Here is a 20,184-nt window from a genome sequence, read left to right on the forward strand (position 1 = left end):
TTACCTACTTTAAGTAGGAAGTATTTTCATTTATCTGTCCTGAATCTTCTGTCATTCAGCTTCATTGGATGTCCCCGAGTTCTAGTTACGAGAGAGAGGGGGAAAACCTTACATCGTCACAAACTCTGCCCCTCTAATGCGAGAAGCTTCTGACATGCTTTTTGATTAAAAGCTGGCACCTTCTACATTCCAGTGCTGATCCAGCAAATGCAATGGGGGGAAGGGTTCCCAACGCTGGGCATTTTCTGGGTCATCGAGACTTTTGTGAATCAAGGCACATTACTCAGGGCCTTCAGAACAGCTGCCTCAATGTGCAAAAAGCAATGCTTTATTTTCATGTTTGTTACTAGCATTGTCCTTCCTAGGTCATTTTCAGCATGGGCTTATTTAGGGAAATGTTTACTGCAGACCACCGATGGTTTGTTGACCACAGTTGAGGAGCAGCTGCCCTAACCAATCAGAACTAACAAAGGGTTGCTTGGAGGAGGAGCTGGAGCAAGAGACTGTTGAGTGTCTTTCTTTTCAGGTGCTACGGACCAGGAGGTAGAGGTGAACCAGCCACAGGGCTCTATCGTGGTACAAAGGGGAGATAATCTAACATTGGAATGTAAGGTGACTGGTGGGAGTCGGGCAGGACCTGTCAAGTGGTACTTGGGGGAAGTTTCCAGGAGGACGCCCATCTATCAAGATACTAAACAGTTTGAGAGAGTAACAAGGAAAATCAAAAGCTCCAGCTCCGATTTCACCATCTTCATCCATAATGTTACCTTTGACGATGCCGGCACTTATTACTGTGTGAAGTTTAAGACAGAACATAAAGGTGAAGAAGTTGTGAAATGTGGACGTGGAACTCATGTGCAAGTGAAAGGTGAGTGGTGGAAACTAGTGGCGATCTTTTGATTTTTTTGAAGGTCCTAGCTAGGGCTTATCCACATGGGAGCATTAGTTCTTACTAAAGATGCTGTTTTTACCTTCGTTTTCTATTTGCACCGTCCACAGTAAGGGCTCAATGCCAGTTGCAAACACAGTGTTTTCTATTCACACTGAGGGGAAGGATCACCCATGCAGTTTCCTAATGACCACGCCCTCTACTTTAACATTTCCACTCCGTCTAGTTGCTTGGCAACCAAGCACACCCAGTTTGTTCTACTAGCTGCAATAGGTTCCATTTTAAAAACAACAACGTGGAAGTGAGATTATTTGTATTTTCACTGGTACAATACAGCTGAAATATAAATGTTTGAGGAGTGTGAAACTTTTGTGCACAAGTTCGGGGGGGAAATAATGGTACCATTTGCAGCAATATAAAAAAGGCCAGCAGAATGGAGGAGAGCAGCCGGAACTTGCTTTTCAGCCCACAGGAAACAAAATAAAAGAAGAAAGGAGTAGATAGTGGGTATGGAGAGGGGAATGATTGACACACCCACCTAAAAGCATCAGAGCAAAGCACCTGCAAGCGCTAGAGATATGGAGTGAAGATTCTTTTTTCTCCCCTTTTTGTATCAGTGGATTGCGTTAGTTTGGATTTACAGGGAGGAAACTGTGTGATAGCTTCTGTTTGCCGGTAACGTCATGTGAACCATGAGAATTAAAAAGAGATGTGTAGATGAGCCTCTAGTTTCAGTGGCTCAGGCATGCTATGGGTTTTTGGAGAGCCTCAGTACCTCAAGGACAGACCTGTTCTCCAAGAGGCCATTTTTGTTCTGTCCATGTACTTGCACATGGAAGGGTGGGCATTCCATCTTGGCATCCAATGAAATGTGGACATGCTGAAGGAAATATGGTCAGCATAGAAGAGGCTGAGCCAGTGCAAACAGAAACTGAACCATCTCCCATGTGTTGTGGATTTTTGAGAAGATATTTGCTGCAATCTTTCACAGGCGCCATAGAAGGTACTGGCACACTGGTGCCCATGGGCACCACTTTGGTGACTTCAGCAGTTGCTCCTGCTTCTGGATTGGCTTGGTGGTACTATAACAGGCTGGGGGACTAGTACCCACCCGGCTCCCAGCCTGTTACAGAGCTGCTGCTGCATCTGGGTAAGCCACTTGTGTTGTGGGTGATTTTTCATTCGTAATTTTAGTTCATTTAATTTCCCCCTGTGCTCTGGAAAGCTTTGGCTTGCCTTCTCATTTAGGCTGAAAACTTAAAAGCATGCTAACTGTGAAGCAAGTGCAATTGCAACAGTGGGATTCGTTCCTCAGGAAATTTGCATAAGAGAGGCTAACACAGCTTTCATTTTTCGGCCCTGTCTGTTCAGAGTGAGCCATTTGGGGAGAACTGCTTTTTAGGGAAGACATCCCCCCCCACAAAAGAACTCCCAGACAAGATCCCACAATCAGTCTGCCTCTTGGCCCATGTGCCAGATGCCTTTTAAAGTTCTCTGGAAACACCCAACTGACCCCAGTTGGACAGTCTCCGTCATTCTACCATGTCATGTCCAAGCCGGTTGGTACTGAGTCACTGCGCTAAGCTTTCCAGTAGGTTTGTGGCTATTCTTCACTGGCAGGAAGAGGAGGTGGAGGGGCAAGGTGGTGGGAAGGTTAGTACTGTGCACACGCACTGGCAGAGCCAACCTGGTGCTCCTTTTACACCATTTCTACTGTGGCAACCACCCTCTTGCCTTGCCCACTCTCCCTCCCGCTAAGTAATGGCAACCCACGTGCCGGGAAGCCAGCATAGCAGCCCTACTCCACCTGGCATGCTGCTTCTGGTCCAAGTCTCTTTCCCCCCCCCCCACGCCTCCATTTGCATGCTAGAAATCCCAAGTGGTTGCACCATACACCATGGAGATTTCAGCCAGATTTGCTGAATCTGGAGCAGAAAAAAAATGGCCTGCTGAGTTTTGCTTGTTTGAACGCCAGCTGCCTGTAAAACAAGGAGGGGGCAGAGTTTCATGGTAGAACAAACACTGTGTATGCATAACGTCCCAGGCCTAGTCCCCTGACATCTCCAGGAAACAAGAATCGAGTAGAAGTTGATGAAAATGTTGTCGCTCCCCTGTGAGGAAAGGTGGCAGCATTTGGGGCTTTGTAGTCTACAGAAAAGGTGAGTATGAGGTGACTATAGAAGTGTATAAAATTACACATGGCATGGAGAAAGTGGACAGAGGACTGTTTTTCTCCCTCTCTCATAGCACTAGAACTCAGGGACATCCAATGAATGTTAGAAGATTCAGGACAGGCAGACAAAAGGGAGAACAACAAGGGAGAGGCCCTTCTCAGTGATGGCCCCTAAATTCTGGAATGATTGTCCTGATGAGGTGCGCCTGGCGCCAACCCCGTTATCTTTCTGGCGTCAGGTCAAGACTTTCCTCTTCTCCCAGGCATTTTAGCAGGTGTTTTTAAATAGTTTTATAAATATTTTAATTGTGTTTCTAAATTGTTTTTTGTGCTTTAAAATTTGTATGTTTGTTTCCATTTTTTTTAATTGCTGTGAACCGCCCAGAGAGCTTCAGCTATGGGGCAGTATATAAATGTAATAAATAAATAAATAAAAGTACTCCTTCATGCAGTGTCTGAGAGAGACACTTCCATGATACAAAACCAAGCTGCTCTGGAAACGGACTTCCAGTCAGAAGAGCAGGGGTGTAGTCATCCGGGGTCTTAGATCCCTTACTTTTTTGGGAGCAGGGCCCCTATGTCTCCAGCATCCTATGCAACAATCAGTATGAAAGGGGAGTATGTTAGCCACTGGGAAGAGTCTTCTAGCATGCTTTCTTGTCCTTTCCTGCTGATTGGAGTAGAAAGGAGGTGAGTCAGCTACTGAGAAGACTCTCCTTAGCAGCTAACACTCTCCCCTTTCGTACTTACTGGCTCCTAGGCATATATGTGTTGTCGTGGAAGAAGGAATTAACAAGGATCTCATTCTCAACCCAGCAGCAAATAAAGGGGGCATGGCTGTGACTAACATAAAGGGACCCTGCACTTCTGAATTTGCCGCTACACTACTGCAGAGGAGAGAATGCCTGGGCAGGCAGACAAATAATCTGACCTGGTCTAAAGCAGCTTCCTCTGTTACAAGGAGCAAGGCCACTCTCCCCCTGCCAGCTTCAGCAGAGGGTAGGAGGCTATCCTAGATCACGTGTGGCTAGCCACATCTGGGGAAGGGCCATAGCTCAGTGGCAGAGCATCTGCTTTGCATTCAGAAGGTCCCAGGTTCAACCCCCAGAATCTCTAGAGTCCAGGTAGGGCTGGGAATGTCCCCTGTCTGAAACCCTGGAGAGCCGCTGCCAGTCAGTGTTGACAGTACTGACCTAGATGGACCAATGGTCTGACTCAGTATAAGGCAGTTCCTAATAGTTTTTTGTGGTTCCCCCCAATACCGATTTCCCCCCATTTTATTTTATTTTATTTTATTTTACTGACCACTCCCATGAGTCCTCTGCTGTGATCCTGTGATGCCAAGAAGGATGGCAAAAGGATTTTGTGACCCCCCCAAGACCCTCCAAAATGTGTCCCTTTGTTAAAAGAATTGGCCGTGCCCTCTCTTGCACTTTGGCTGTGCCCACTTGGATATGCGGCCCTTGGATGGTTGACCATGGGTCAATCCGGCCCTCGGCCTGGGATAGGTTAACCACCCCTGCCTTGGTGGAATAGATTGCTTTTGTCCTGGACTCTGCCTCTCCCTGTGGCCCAGACCCACCAAGAGAGTTGGGTTTTTGATGCCAACATTTGCCGGTTCTCAGCCTTACACTGCTGTGTTTGTCTAACCTCTATAGCTTCCCAAGACGACATGGTCATCCCAGTGGCTGCCGGGGTGGGCTGTTTCCTCCTCGCCATCTTGCTCTTTGTAGCCGTTTACTTCTACACAAAGAAGAAGAGAGGTGGGTGAACAGGGAATTTGGAGCGTAGGGTTGGAGACAACTGACCTCTCCTCCCTCAAATCAGAGTGAGTAGTCTGAAAGCTGGACTAAGATGGGTGAGACCCCCAAGTTCGCATCCAACCTTTGGGGGCATTTATTTTCACCCCCTCCCCAAAAACGTGGTACCAAAATGTTGGATCCGTCGCTTTCACTCAGCCTTGTCTACCTCTGTTGGGTCAGAGTAAGGGATGAACCGCATGATGTGACAGGTCCACACCATCCATTCAAAGCACATCCAATGCACATTGAAAGCACGTGACTTTCCCCAAAGGATCATGGGAACTGTAACTTGTTAAGGGTGATGGGAATGTGTAGCTCTGTGAAAGGTAAACCACAGCCCCCAGGATTCTTTTGTGCTTTCAACGTATAGCGTTTGTTGGCCTGGTTGCTTTTCTTTTGGAGAGCACTTGCATGTCCCTGACCCAAAACGTGCTTCAAATCCAGATTGTGGTCTCATGTTCAGCTGCAATTAGCAGGGCACCGAAGGTAGAGTGGCGTTTACTCACCTGCCTTCCTAAAGGTGAGTGTCATCGCCGGTTCCTGCAAGTGGAAGGTACAGGGAGCTCAGTGCAGGTGTGGCAGCGGAGCCAATCTGAGGCGCCTGCTGCCATGCTAGCACCACACCAAGCTCACACCTTGCTCCTCCCCCTCCATCTCTCAGGAACCAGCAGCAACTTTCAGCGCTGTGAAGACAGGTGAGCAAGACCACCCAAGCTGAGCTGCCCTATCCACCGCTCCTGCTTCTCTCGGTTTTCTGCTGAAAATCCTGGCTGCTTTCCCTCCTTGAATGTGACCCCTTTGGGGAGGGGGGGGGGAGTAGCAGCCATATAGTGGCAATTTTTAGCAGTAAACTGGTTCAGGGCCTCGAGCCAGACCAGGGCCCCACAAGTGCTCTTTCTTAAAAATAAAAAGCGGCCGAGTTCAGCATGCTTATTTTAAGCACATGACTGATGTTACGCTCAGTTTGGCCCTTGGACTTCAGGTGCCCTGATTCAGCTCCTTGCTCAACCATGAACCTCACTGGGCAACCTTGGGCTAGTTGCTATCTTTTCTGCCTAATCTACCTCCCAAGGTGCCTGTCAGGGTCAAATGGCATCTGGGAAGGGAAAGACCAGATCTTCTACCCTGTGATCCTTGGAAGAATAGAGGGATGTAAATGTAATCAGTTAGATACCATTACTATTTTGAAAGCCACTTTACCAACCTGGTCCTCTCTCCTCCTGTGTGTTTATCTAGGTAGAAACCACTGCACCTCCAGGTCTGTATAAATTACATACCATTTCATTAACGTTTCCTAGTGTTTGAAGAGATGTGTATTTAAGTCACAGCGGTTTGGCCAACAGTGGCAGAACTGTGTGCATGGCAGAGCTTGGAAAAGTTACTTTTTTGAACTACAACTCCCATCAGCCCCAGCCAGCATAGTGCTGTTCAAAAAAGTAACTTTTCCAAGCTCTCCATATTCATATTAGGGACAGACTAAACTGTCAGTTTCAGTTCCTTGTTTTTCCAGTCTTCAGTTCACTATTTTGTCCCTTCAAAAAGCACACACGCACACATTTATTTGCATGCACCGTTGTGCACATTTATCCTAACAACACACACGTTTTGCGTATCATCCCCCACATATAGTTATTTTCATTAACAATACATTTTTGTGCAAATCTTTTCATTGGAGAAATTCATCACACAATTCTGGAGACGTGCAAATTAAAAAGGATATGGCTGTGTTGCAATTCACTTATTGTTTCAGGAAATGGGCATTAGGTCTGTTCTCATTTAAATGCAAACTGGACAAATTTCTCCCCCATTCCTCCACTACGTTTTGTTTTAAGCAGCAGCCCTCAGTGTCATGTGCCAAATTGCTTTTGAATCTGAGGGGAGTTTACAAAGCAGCGTGTGGTGTAATGTGGCACTGGGGGTGGGGGAGAGTGTTTCTGTGGTTCAGGAACGAGGAAACCAAATATCCCAATAGGCAGGTCTGAGTCTGTCTGTTTGGATCCCAGATTTAGTGCTCAACGTGTAAAAAACCATAGCCCTGAGCAGAGGGAGCCCAAATTCTCTGCTGACGAATCCTGCAATTTGCACCAACTTTTCTTCATTGCATAATTTATTTCCCTTCTGTTAAAGCCAAACTGTACATGATACAGGAGGCAGCTGGATGGATCGGTTGATATTTTTATTTCTGCTTTAGAGTAGCCACAAAAGCTTCTGATTTTGACTGCAACTAGATGAAAGGCGGGCTAACCCTTCGCTCCTGTGCCACTTGCTCTATCTGAATACCCATCCACCTACCCACCCTGAAAATGGCTATTAGATTTTATTTGCAGATTTATAAACTCCTTCAAACCCAAAAGTTACCGAAGCGGTGTACAATAAAATAAGATAAAATGAAAAAGATGACAAAAACTCAGTAAACTAAAGCAATATAACAACTTCTACAACTGCACAATTTATATCTGTACCCCCCCCCCCCGCTGGGCTAATAGCAGCTTAAGGGGGGGATTTTAAATCAACAAATAGCATGAGGGAAAAATTAATCCCCTCCTCCTGCCAAAATACTGTCTCCATCAAATTCAGACCCTAGGCCCCACATCTGCTTTAAAATAAAAATAATATAAGCAACATGAAATGTGATCACAGATCTGCCCATGTGGCAGGTAGCTTGTTTGTTACTCGTGGGTGGAGGCAAGAAGCCATGCAGGCCGGTTAAGATCTCTACACACACGCACACCTTTGAACCCTGGAAATCATGCTAACCCCAAAGGACAGTGGGTTACACAGAGACTTTGCCCAAGATCTTTGCATTTGGTACTATGCTGTAAAAAAATGGATATATTACAAAAGAATTATTATTTTATTATTTGGATATTTAAATGTTTAGCCTGTTTGGTTGTAAGGCTCCACATTAAAGCACTTCTGAAATAAGAAACTGAATTGACAAATGTATCACATATTAAGCTCTCGCTCTCTCCCTCCCTCTCTCATTTTCAAGCAGCCAACAAAATCCAGACAGATTAAAAGTTTTGAAAATGTTTTGAAAAAATGCAAAGGCCTTAACGGCTTAAGAAATATTAGCACCAGTGCCTAACTGAGGGGCCGCAATAAAAATACCAAAGAATAATCATGTCTGCTTTGTTAATAATGCAGATTTTAAGAACATTTGCCTTCATTATTTTCCTCATATAAACCTGTGGATTATAATCCAGACCACTTTTAAGTGTAGAAGACAGCAGCCACATATTTTTTGTATCACACTCTGTGCACTGAGTTCCACATGGATCATGACAGCAAATGTAGAATCCGGGATCTAGAGTATCTTTGGTTTAAGCTTAGAAAGCAAGTTTCCTGTAGATGCGAAGATAGGTGATGGCACAGGGTCCTCAAAGGACTCCAGCATTTAGGATAGGGATGGCAAATCATCAGCACCCATTTTTCTCCAGCTCCCGTGCAATTTTTACTAGCGGCAGTAGCAGACTCTGTGGCAGGAAACACTGCAACACTGGGTAGGGATGAGCAAGAAATTCATCGGCTGGCCACCCTTTACATTTCCCACAGTGCCCTTGACCACTGGTGGCTGGTGGCTCCATGTCAGTGGGGCAGTGGAATCCACTCCAGGTTTTAGTCCAAGGTGCTCAGACTAAAACCTGGAGCGGATTCTTCTGCACCACTGACTTAGCATCATCTGAGGGATTGTGGGAAATAGGCATAGCCAAAACAGAGGGCACAAGAGTCACAGATTTCTATACAATTTGTGTATCCAAATGCATACGTATAGATGCATATTTAAAACTAATAATTATAATTTCAGTAGAAATACAGTACATTTCACCCACCATTAGGGATGGGGGAGAAATTTGATTCAGTTCCCATGCCAAGCCGAATCTATCAAATTTGCACTTTCCAAAACAAGAGGAGAACCAAAACACGGCAGAATTCAGAATTCACACTTATCCGAATTTTGCAATGCTGTTCATCAACCAATGTTTACAAAAATGCATATGTTAGGGGAAAGTGCATAAAAATGAATACAGAAGTGAAAGCAACATACAGAAATACATTATATGATGAGAAATTACTTGCACAAATGTGCACATTAGTCAAAATTAGCTTAAAATTTAGAGAAATTTGCACTAAAATGCTGGAGAATTTTTATGAGGATCAATGAAAACTGAAACACATATTGCTGCAGAAATGTGGAGAACTGAATTTAAGATTGGAAGAAGGAGAAACGGAGAGAACTGGAATGGACAGAACTTTCCATCCCTTGCATGGGGCTGGGTGGGGAGGGAAATCGCACCATCCCTGCTCTTCACATAGACCCACATATGCAAACATATGAAGAGCCTGGCTGCTTGATCAGACCAGTGGCCCACCTAGTGCAGCATCCTGTTCTCACAGTAGCCAAAAAGATACCTGTTATGGGATGCCCACGAGCAGGACCTGAGCACAACAGCACTCCCCCACGTGCGATTCCCAGCAACTAGCATTCAGAAGCATATTGCATCCAACAGTAGAGGCAGAACCCAGCCATCATCATGGCTACTATGGATCAGTTGATGAATATGGGGTGAGCTTCTGTGCCTGTCTGCTTATGCATGTGTATGTGCTGTTCTGCATATGTGCGCTGCGTGCATGAAAGTGCGGGGTGTGCATGCCCATTGTTATGGCCCCTCCCACTGCTGCTATGTGGGTATGTAGCCCCCAGAGGGATTGTGATGCGGGAATGTGGCCCTTGGACTGAACAAGCTTGGCCATCAGCTTGCAACGATTCACTGTCCATCCAGATTTCTCCAGAAACTTGGATCCCTGGTTCATCATAAAGTGCACAAAGAAGTTAATGAAAAACTAAGCATGTTTTATCGTTGCTTTTGGCGACACAAATTTTGGGCTTCCCAAGCAGAAAAGCTGGAATTTTGGGGGGTGTGTGTGTGGATAGAATGCGGTGTTGGAGGGAAGTGGAGAAGGAGACAGAGCTCAGCCACTCAAAGCCTAAATTATTGTAAAAACTTGCAGGTGCCAAACAAAATATCCCTCCAGGGACTTCTAAAGTTATTTCTCTGTGCTTCTTCCCTCTGTAGGCCTGAAGTCCCCTGTCCAGAAAAAGTAAGCATTCCTCCTCAGGTATGAAAAATGATATTGCTATACGTCAGCTCCGCCACCACACAGACCAGGAAATCACAGGGGCAGCCTTCTGCAGGATCAGTTTGTTGGGGTGGGGAGAGGAAAGAATACTGAAATCATTGGCATGTTTGTGTAATTAATATCAGCTTATTTGCAAACTTGCAAGGTGAGCAGGATGGAACAGACAGTGCTAGGTTGTGTGTTTGTGTTTGAAGAAGCACCAGTGCATCCAAAAGGAAACTGAATGCCCTTGGGGATTCTTGCCAGGCTCCAGGAGCTGCAAAAAGCTCAAAACGTTTGTCGACTGCTCTTGTTTGGGTAGGTTCAAACTGCCAGCCTGTTTTCTTGAGCAGGTGGGGGTATATGCCACACTTCCCAGTGGCCTTGAGCAGCCTCCAGTTATCACAGATCATTAAGCAAACACCTTCAGCTAACAAACTGCATAGAGGCTCATCACATGTTTGAAGAAGTCTTAGAGGCCCCGCAGACATGTCGCTTGCTTGGAGGGAACTGAAGCGGCTTTATGAACGTCTCAGATTATCTGTTTAGGCGTCTGTTCTCTCCCAGCCAGGCAGCCAAGTCAGAGAGACCCATATGACTATGCAACCTTTATTTGCATGTCCCTGAGGCAGTGTGGGATTGCTCCCATGCTGCAACAGGTCCATGTGAATGTAGTCTTAGTCTAAGTGGGGCTGTGGGCTCAGTTCAGAAATAATGAAAGTCTGCAATAAGAAAAGTTCAGCTTTGCAACTTGCATACATAGCCACATTTTCTCTGATTTTAAAACATTTATTCTGCCATAGTTCTGCTAACCTTCACCTAAAGCACTGTACTTCTCCCAGAGATCTTGTTCAGCCCCTCCCCCTTGGGATGCTAAGATTTCAGGCCCCATCACTTTTAAGTATATTTCTGCAATCATAAGGGCTAGAAACTTGATCCTTAAAAAGAGAGAGAAGAAGCTGAAACTCTCAGGAAGCTGTATTCTGTCTGCATTCAGTTTTACATTCTGCACATTTTCTGCACTGCTGTAGAATTGCGGAACTACACTGCCCTGGCTTTAACATCATGAAACATCTTTTGTTTCAGACCACTGGCAATAAAGAGATTATCTATGCAGACCTGCAGGAGTCCAGGGGTCCACAAAGGCCCAAGCAAAGCAAGGCGGAGGAACATTCTGAATACGCCGTTGTCCAAGTAACACAGTCTGGCTAGACTCAACAATGACTAACAGAGATGAAAACTCTGCAAGCTGCCAACAGAGTCTACAATGCAAATTTGAGAATGCTGTACCTGCTTTGTTAATTCTGACGACAGACAGAGCTTACGCTTGTCATTGGATTTGGCTGTTCTTGCAAGAAGTTTGAAAGGAGGAGGCAAGGTAGCCCTAGGAAAATGGCTAATCACTGGCTATTTATTATTGTTGGAGAAGGCCAACCAGCATTGCATGGTTCCTTCCACGCTTGCAGAGGGAGACCAGCCATGCTGATTATTTTTAATATAAAAAAGGAGTCGAAGTGTTAAAATTAAACAGGCTCAACTAGGCCAAGCCATCCTGAGCTACCTCATTTGATTACGAGACAAGCAATGCCATGGGGGGGGGTTCTAAGGGGCTGAGTGATGCGACTGCGCATTTGCTGAAGCTGCTGAGGCACATCGGGTGACGCATCATTGCAGAGGCGGCTCTGGTGCCACCAACAGCAAGCGAAGAGCAAAGACGCTGTTGAATTCTTTTTGCTTTTGCAGCAGCGTGGAACTTCACCCTGCGCTGGCAGCAATGATCTGACCTTCTCCTGCAGTCTTCCACCTCCTCCACCTCCCTTTAACGCCCTTGTGAATCTTTCATGCGTTTCCAGATAGGTTTTTGTTGGAATGCATCAATACCAACACAGCCTCCCCGGCTGTTTTTCTAACAAGCTGGCAGGACAGGAGCAAACGACAGACCCGGGCGAGTTGCTCTGATTGAGCTGGCAATTGCTCTGAGCCATCGACAACCTTGCCTGAATTGGGGGGGGGGACCCTTTTCTGCAGACTTATTCCAGGGAACCCTTGCAATCCCAGGCATCCATGGTGAGAGGCTTTCTTAACCTGAGGACGACCCCTAATGTCCAGAGGAGGCAATCTCTGGTTCCCCCTTCTCTGTCTCCTCTCCGGGCAGTGGCTCTCTTGCATCTTCATTGCATTAAAACCAGTAGTGTAGTGGCAAATTCAGAAGGGCAGGGTCCCTTCGTGGTAGTCACAGCCACACCCCCTGCTTTTTTTCCTGCTAGCTTAAGAATGAGACCTTTGTTAATGCCTTCTCCTACAACAGGCAACCCTTGGAGCCAATAAGCATGAAAGGGGAGAGGGTTAGCTGCTGAGAAGAGTCTTCTCAGTAGCTGACTCACCTCTTTTCACTCTGATTGGTTCCAAGCAGCAGGAAAGGACAAGGAAGCATGTTAGAAGACTCTTCAGTGGCGAGCACATTCCCCTTTCATGTGGATTGGTTCATAGGATGCTGGAGACAGAGGGACCCTGCTCCCCAAAAAGTAAAGGCTCTAAGACCCCCGATACCATGGGTGACTGCACCCCTGATTAAAACTGTCCTCACGCAACATGGTCTCGCAAGCTGCCTTTCCCCCTGGAAGCTTTAAATCACACTCAAAGCTGGCAGGAGCCACTCGTTTGTGAACCATGTTGCCTTCAGTGCAGCGGATGGCAAGGGAGGGGCATGTCTGGTGGTCCAGGAAGCACGTTTAGTTTGCAAAGGGATTGGAAGGAAGGAACCCAAAAGGCCATCTCCACTCCACAGCTCACCCCCATCCGTGCCAAAAAGGCAGGACCACACAAACACCCAGGCAGCTGCCTTAGCCACACTGACTGACAGTGGCGCTACACAGTGGCAGCCGTTGGCTCCATGTTAGTGGGGCAGTGGAATCTGCTCTGGGTTTTAGCCCGAACTTTCAAAAAGCTGTCCAAGGTGCGTCAGACTAATGCCTGGAGCGGATTCCACTGCCCCACTGACATGGAGCCACCAGCCGCCATTAGTTCTACAAGATTTCAGATAGGGCGCAGAGCTTGGAAAAGTTACTTTTTTGAACTACAACTCCCATCAGCCCCAGCCAGCATGGCCACTGGATTGGGCTGATGGGCGTTGTAGTTCAAAAAAGTAACTTTTCCGAGCTCTGGATCATAGGGGACCCTCCCAGCTCTACCTGGAGACGCTGGAGAATAAACCTTCTGCATGCAAGGCAGATGCTCTACCACAGAGCTATGGCCTGTGCACCATGTATTAATGCGTGCATTTGTGCAAGAACGGATCTTGTAACCCTGAGAGTAAATCCCACTGAGCTCCACTGTGTATGCAATCCAAACAGCCTGGTGATATAGAACAAGAAAGGATTCAGTGCAGCGCATATAGAATCTGCAGTTAAAGCGTTAAGCCGGTTTACACCAGAGTTTTAGAAAGTTAATGCGAGAATAACAAGACAATGATGCTGGGGGGGGTATGCATGCTGGCCTCCAAACTGATGTAGTTTTATGTTCACCGCCCAGAGAGCTATTGCTAGTCGGGCGGTATATAAATTTAATAAATAAATAAATAAATAAATGTAGATTGCTTATTATTCTTTGTATACTGCTTCATACACAGAATCACTATGTGGGTTGCATAAAATATTAAAACAACATTTTAAATACATGTATCACAAGAGAGACTTGTTATCTTGTTTTATTTATTGATGAATTTATTTATTTGTTTGTTTATTACATTTATATGCCGCCCCATAGCTGAAGCTCTCTGGGCGGTTTACAGTAATTAAAAACAAGAAAAACAAATATACAAATTTTAAAACACAAAAAAACAATTTAAAAACACAATTAAAAAAATTAAAAAAAAAATTAAAAACATCTGCTAAAATGCCTGGGAGAAGAGGAAAGTCTTGACCTGGCGCCGGAAAGATAACAGTGAGTGTCAAAGCAGTTGACATAGAAACAACAAAAAGACAGCTTTACAGAACAGTGCCAAAATGACAACTAAAGATGGGTTTTAAAATATATGCAGTATATACAGAATAAGCACCTAAGGCAGAGGCCTTTTCAACCGTCTGGAAAAGCTCATTGATGTAAAAATGTCTTCAATTCCTTCCAGAAAGTATAGACAGTGGGCGCCAGTTGTATCCCTGCAGGGATGCTGTTCTACAAACGAGGGGGAGCCACAGTGAAAGCCCTCCTCTATGTTAGCATGGAGCTGGCTTCTGATATTTTAGAGACTTTGAAGGAGAGACTCTGCAGTAGAACATGGGGACCTACTGGATGGGCAAGTGATGAAGCGGTCTCTCAAGTAACCTGGTCCCGACCGAAACCTTGAACTTGGCCCACAGATGGGCGGCCAGTGCAGATCCAACAGGCAAGGGCTTCATGTTGATAGCAGTTTGCCCCATGTGGACTAGCCACCACATCCTGCACTAGCTGCATCCTCTGGACCAGCCTCAAGGGGTAGCCCCTCATGCAGCGCATTGCAATAATTCAAACTGAAGTTACTACAGCCCCTGTGGGTTTTATTAAGGGGGTAGGAGTATACCATAGATCACTAGTGGCTAGCCCATGGGCTGCATCTCGGGCAGGGCCCTAGCTCGGTGGTAGAGCACCTGCCTTGCATGCAGAAGGCCCCAGGTTCGATCCCCAGCTTCTCCAGGTACGGCTGGGCGAGATGTCAGCCTGAAACGCTGGAGAGCTGCTTCCAGTCAGTGTAGACAATACTGAGCTAGATAGGCCAGCGGTCTGGACTCAGTATGGGGCAGCTTCCTCTGTTCCTCACTCCCATCATCCCTGACCATTTGCTGTGCTGCCTGGGGCTGATGGGAGTTGGGAGTCCCGCGGCATTTGGAGGGGCCACAGGTTCTCCATCCCTGATATGTTGTTGTAAACCGCCCAGAGAGCTTCGGCTATGGGGCGGTATACGAATGTAACAAATGAATAAATAAATATAGTGGCATGCTTTATTAAAGGATAACTAGGCAGGAGGTAGAGTAGCATCATATGGCATCGCAGAAGTGGGCCTCCTACCTGCAATTCACGAGGCGGAAACAGGGAGTAGTTCTAAATGCCTCCTGAAAACTTTTTTTATGGCCTTCCCATATAAAGTTTCCCACACTGCTTAGGTTTATTGATATATTCATTAGGAGATTTGGAGCAAGGTGTCATCAATATGCTGATGATACCCAACTCTGTAACATCTAAATCAGGAGTAGCTACGCAGCCCCTGGACCAGCGGCTGCAGGGTCAGGGACAAAAGGTAGCCAGGTTGGGCCCCAGCCAAGGGCCCCTGTGGCCCAGAGGGGCTCCTAAAGGGCTCCTCATTAGGGTGGGAGAGTAGCATTCCCCTTGCACAATCCGCGGTAGGGTCCCTGCTGCAGATCGCAGGGAGGGGGCTTCCAGGCCACCCGCCTGTTTGCGCACTCCACCTACCTCTCTCCTGTCATGTCTCTAAGGGGCTGATGCCCCTGCCACCATCTTGGTTGATAGCGGGCATGGGGGCGCATGCAGCGTACCGCGCATGCGTGCCATCAAGCAAGATGGTGGCAGGGGCATCAGCCCCTTAGAGAAGCCTCTGCTGCCATCTTGGTTGATGGTAGCCCTGTGTGCAGAGTGCCCGCAGCAGCACAAGACAAGAGAGAGGTCGGTGGAACATGCAGTAGCCGTGCGCCCAGGGCAGGCTGGTGCCCAAGAGCCCAGTCATGCCTGGCGCCGGTCCTGAGCATCTGGATGCATTGCTGGCTGGATGAGGCTTAAAAAACAGATTCTTTTACGGATGGAAGGATCTGCCAATTCTGGTTCTCTCTGTTTCACTTTTTTCCAGTTTTAAACTCAGGTCTTCACATTTCTGTAGCAATTTGTGATTTTTTTTTAATCCTCATGAAAACTCTTCAGTATTTTGGTATGAATTCCTCCTAACCAGAGCTTGGCACAGTTACTTTTTAAAACTACAACTCCCATCAGCCCCAGCCAGCATGGCCACTGGATTGGGCTGATGGGAGTTATAGTTCAAAAAAGTAACTTTTCCAAGCTCTGCTCCTAACGTACACCTTTCTCCTGATATCATCCATTTTGTATCTTATTTTCACCAATAGAATCGTGGAATCATAGAACAGTAGAGTCGGAAGGGGCCTATAAGGCCATCAAGTCCAACCCCCTGCGCAATGCAGGAATCCAAATCAAAGCATTCCCGACAGATGGCTGTCCAGCTGCCTCTTGAAGGCCTCCAGTGTCGGAGAGCCCACCACCTCTCTAGGTCATTGGTTCCATTGTCATATGGCTCTAACAGGAAGTTAGGAAGTACATGAATTTCAATACACACTTTACCCCAACATATGCACTTTTGGTTGAGAACTGCATCACAAAATTTGGACAGGTGTGACTTTCAATGTATGGCTGTGTTTTGGTTCTCATATTTTTTTTGGAAAGTGCAAATTGGATAAATTTGACTTTAAATGCAATCTGAATCTACTTTCTCCCCCATTCCTTCTGTAAATTCTGGAAAGATGGAGCTCTGTCTGTGAATGGTTCAGTTGCCTGTCCTGGAGGGGGCTACAGTCTCCCTGAAGGAGCAGGTGTGTAGTCCGCAGATGCTCTGGTCTCCAGCTCTGTCACGGAGGTGCAAGTTGGTAGGAGTGCCTTTTATCAGCTTTGGCTAGTAAGATAGCTACAGCTATTCCTGGCTTGGGAAACCCTGACTGCAGGGTTGTTGTTTTTTAATCTTCATGAAAATTTCTCAGCATTTTCATGGGAATACCTCCTCATAAACACACCTTTCTGTATGCAGTTTTGACTAATGTACACATTTTTGCAAGCATTTGCTCCCAATATGATCATTTTGCATGTTAATTTCACAAATATATTCATTTTTATGCACATTTTCCCCTAGTATATGCATTTTTGTAAACATTGTTTGGTTGAACTGCACCACAAAATTTGGCCTTAGCCCAGGTTCTGTCCCCGGGTCATTCTAGAGTGAGATGGACCTCAAGTGCTGACTATGACATACACATAGGTGGTTTTTACTTTGCGCCCTAAGCGCTACCATCTACCATTTGTACATTCCAGAGATGGGAAATCTGTAGTCCTCCAGGTATTGCTGGGTTCCAACTCATGTTCTTATCCAGTGCGCTTCATGGCTGTGTGTGGATTTGAACCAGGGTCCCCACAGCTGTGGCCTGCCACTCTATTACACTGGCTCGATCTACGTCTTTCCAGCCCCAGACAAATACCTTGACCTTTTCAAATATGGTCTGAATTGGTTTTTCCCTCGGCTGCAGCAGCTGTTTTTATTGCTATGCAGTTTTAATATGTTTTTCAAACGGTTGGCTTATTTTGACCATTTTAGTATTGGTGTACACTGCCCAGGGAGTGTTGATGGTAAAGGGTGGGATGTAATATGTCAAGCTGGGAAATAAATAAGTAATTCTTTGCCCAACGAGTTTGTCTCGCAGCCTTTTCTCACATCACTTTCTCCTGATCATCCTAACAAGGGTCTCGGCACCACCCCTGAGTCCCACTTGGCCGTGCGAGGTTGCTGCACTTTCAAAACAGAATTTCAATGAACGCTTCGAGCGCAAGACTTCCTTGTGTTGATCGTGACCCCAAAAGCAATTTTACCTTCCTCTTGTTATTTCCCACGTGGGCTACCATGGAACAGCTTGAGCAAAAGAATTGCAATTGCTTCCTGACACACTTGCTCTGATCAGCAGGGTGTTCAGTGTTGGCTCTTGAGAAAGCACAGCCTACCCCACCCTGCACCACCACCGACAACACCACCACAAATGAAAAGCACACCACTCTTTTCTATTTGCCTCTCGCTTTGTGTCATTTTGTGTAGTTACACCGCTGCCAGAACTTTGAATGGGAAACACTGCTGAAGGTTTTGGGCCCGCAAAAGTCACACAAAGTGCTTTGTATTGTTGATTTTTTAAAATTAATTATTTTTCATGGAAGAAACTGAGTCTTTTCTCACATTCCTGAAAAGTGCCATTTCAAAATTACTTTTAGTAATTTATTTGGCTTGTCTTCCTCTACAGCAGCCTTTCCCAACCAGTGTGCCTCCAGATGTTGTTGGACCACAACTCCCATCAGCCTCAGCCAGCATTGCCAATGGTCAGGAAAGATGGGAATTGTAGTTCAGCAACATCTGGGGACCCAAAGGTTGGGAAAGGCTGCTCTACAGTAACAGTCAAGTGACTGGAGTTGGGCTAGGGGAACCTGACAACTCTTGATCATACCATGCAGCTCACTCAGTGAACCTTATGCCAGTCACTCTCTCACACCCTAGTCTACCTCACAAGGTTGTGAGGAATGGATTAAGGGGGTTAATCTCATCCATGTATGGCAACCTAAGCTCTTTGAAGGAAAGGTGGAATATAAATGTGAGGAATAGGCAGGACCACCACCAAAGGGTGGCCCCTCATTAGGGTGGGGGAGTAGTGCTCCCCTGCTGCCATCCACAGCAGGGTCCCTGCCGTGGATCGCAGGAAAAGCGCTTCCAGGCCTCCCACCCGTTCGCTCGCTCCAACTACCTCTCTCTCTCCTGTGTTTTGCTGCTGCACTCCCTTCCTCCCTCAGAACACAAATTGAAAGAGAAGATGATGGAAGACAACCAAGGATGCATCGGACTCATGGAGTCAGAAGGGGTGCGTTCACGAGCCAAGCACATAGATGCGAAGCCCCATTTCATTAGAGATACCTACTACAGAGGACTACTCAAGGTGGAGCATTGTCCAATGGAAGATATGTCTGCAGCTGCTCTGACAAAGGTGTCAGGAAAAGTCAGATACTGCAAGCTGTGAGACAAGATGAACCTTGTGGGCTGAACCAAACACTTTTTTTACAAGGGGTGTTGGAAGTGGGGCAAGAGCAACTCCTGTTTGGGTTCTTTTGCTTGTGTTCCAGAAGAAAGATAGAGTTCGGGTCCTCCAGCTGAGTAGGCTTGCCTTCCTTTACTTGTGCTCTTCTCTGCCTAAATTCCTTCCCTTGTAAACTGATATGCTCAGGGAAGCTGGCCTGCCCCTCCTTCCTTTGTCTTCTTCTTCAACTGTCTGAGGAGAGAGGAGACATCTTTATCTTTGCTCACACTCCTGAGCCAGGAGGGCAATACCGAAGTCTGGGCATTGCGCCTCCAACTTAGTTAGAACTAGGTATGCCTTTCCTATCTAATATGCATTTCTATAAATAAAGAAATAAAGTCTTAAGTCTCAGTGATCTAAATGCAGGGTAAGAGCCTGCTACTTAAGTAAATACACACACTGGCACACACGCAGCTCAGACCGCTGAGGATCTCTGCATACATATTTCCATAACAAGTTTCTCCTTGGCTAAAAATATCTTTCCCTGAATTTGCATCCATTGGTTCTATTCCTGCCCTTTGGAGCAACAGAGATCAAGTCTACTCCTTCTTCTATATAGCAGACCTTCAGGCTTTTGAAGACCACTTAATCTTCTCTTCTCCAGCCTAAATCCAATGGAGACCGGTGGCTCCAATGTCAGTAGGGCAGTGAATCGGGTCTGGATTTGAGTACAAACTTCCAAGAAGCTGTCCAAAGTGCTGAAAGCATTCAGCTACTTGGAAGTTCGGATTAAAACCCAGAGAGGATTCACTTCCCCACTGACATTGGAGCCACACGTCCCCACTGCCTAAATACATCCAGCCCTTTCAGCCATTTCCAGACTTCTCACCATTTTGGTCACCGTCCTCTGGACACACTCCAGTATGTCAATGACCTTTTAAACATATGGTGACCACAACTGGACCCAATTCTTTGTCTGTGACCTATTCAACAGAATCATAGAATCATAGAACAGTAGAGTTGGAAGGGGCCTATAAGGCCATCAAGTCCAACCCCCTGCTCAATGCAGGAATCCAAATCAAAGCATTCCCGACAGATGGCTGTCCAGCTGCCTCTTAAAGGCCTCCAGTGTCAGAGAGCCCACTACCTCTCTAGGTAATTGGTTCCATTGTCATATGGCTCTAACAGTTAGGAAGTTTTTCCTGATGTCCAGTCGAAATCTGGTTTCCTGCAACTTGAGCCCATTATTCCGTGTCCTGCACTCTGGGACGGTTGAGAAGAGATCCCGGCCCTCTTCTATGTGACAACCCCTCACGTACTTGAAGAGTGCTATCACATCTCCCCTCAGTCTTCTCTTCTCCAGGCTAAACATGCCCAGTTCTTTCA

At 46.3% G+C, this 20,184-nt stretch overlaps 1 protein-coding gene across 3 annotated transcripts in view; it reads left to right on the top strand.

Annotated features, from left to right (window-relative positions):
• LOC133387018 (tyrosine-protein phosphatase non-receptor type substrate 1-like) overlaps window positions 1-13,677 on the top strand; it is a 31,956-nt gene extending 18,279 nt beyond the window's left edge. For 2 of the 3 annotated variants that reach the window (XM_061630909.1, XM_061630907.1), the window contains exons 2-6: window positions 527-868; window positions 4,721-4,825; window positions 6,101-6,122; window positions 9,943-9,985; window positions 11,072-13,677. In XM_061630909.1, coding sequence (XP_061486893.1) covers window positions 527-868; window positions 4,721-4,825; window positions 6,101-6,122; window positions 9,943-9,985; window positions 11,072-11,197 — 638 coding nt within the window. In that variant the 3' untranslated portion in view covers window positions 11,198-13,677. The remainder of the gene's footprint in view (window positions 1-526; window positions 869-4,720; window positions 4,826-6,100; window positions 6,123-9,942; window positions 9,986-11,071) is intronic. The other variant, XM_061630908.1, reaches the window with a different exon arrangement.
• Window positions 13,678-20,184: the final 6,507 nt, after the last annotated feature.

Source organism: Rhineura floridana, chromosome 6 (assembly GCF_030035675.1).
Source record: "Rhineura floridana isolate rRhiFlo1 chromosome 6, rRhiFlo1.hap2, whole genome shotgun sequence".
NCBI lineage: Eukaryota > Metazoa > Chordata > Lepidosauria > Squamata > Rhineuridae > Rhineura > Rhineura floridana.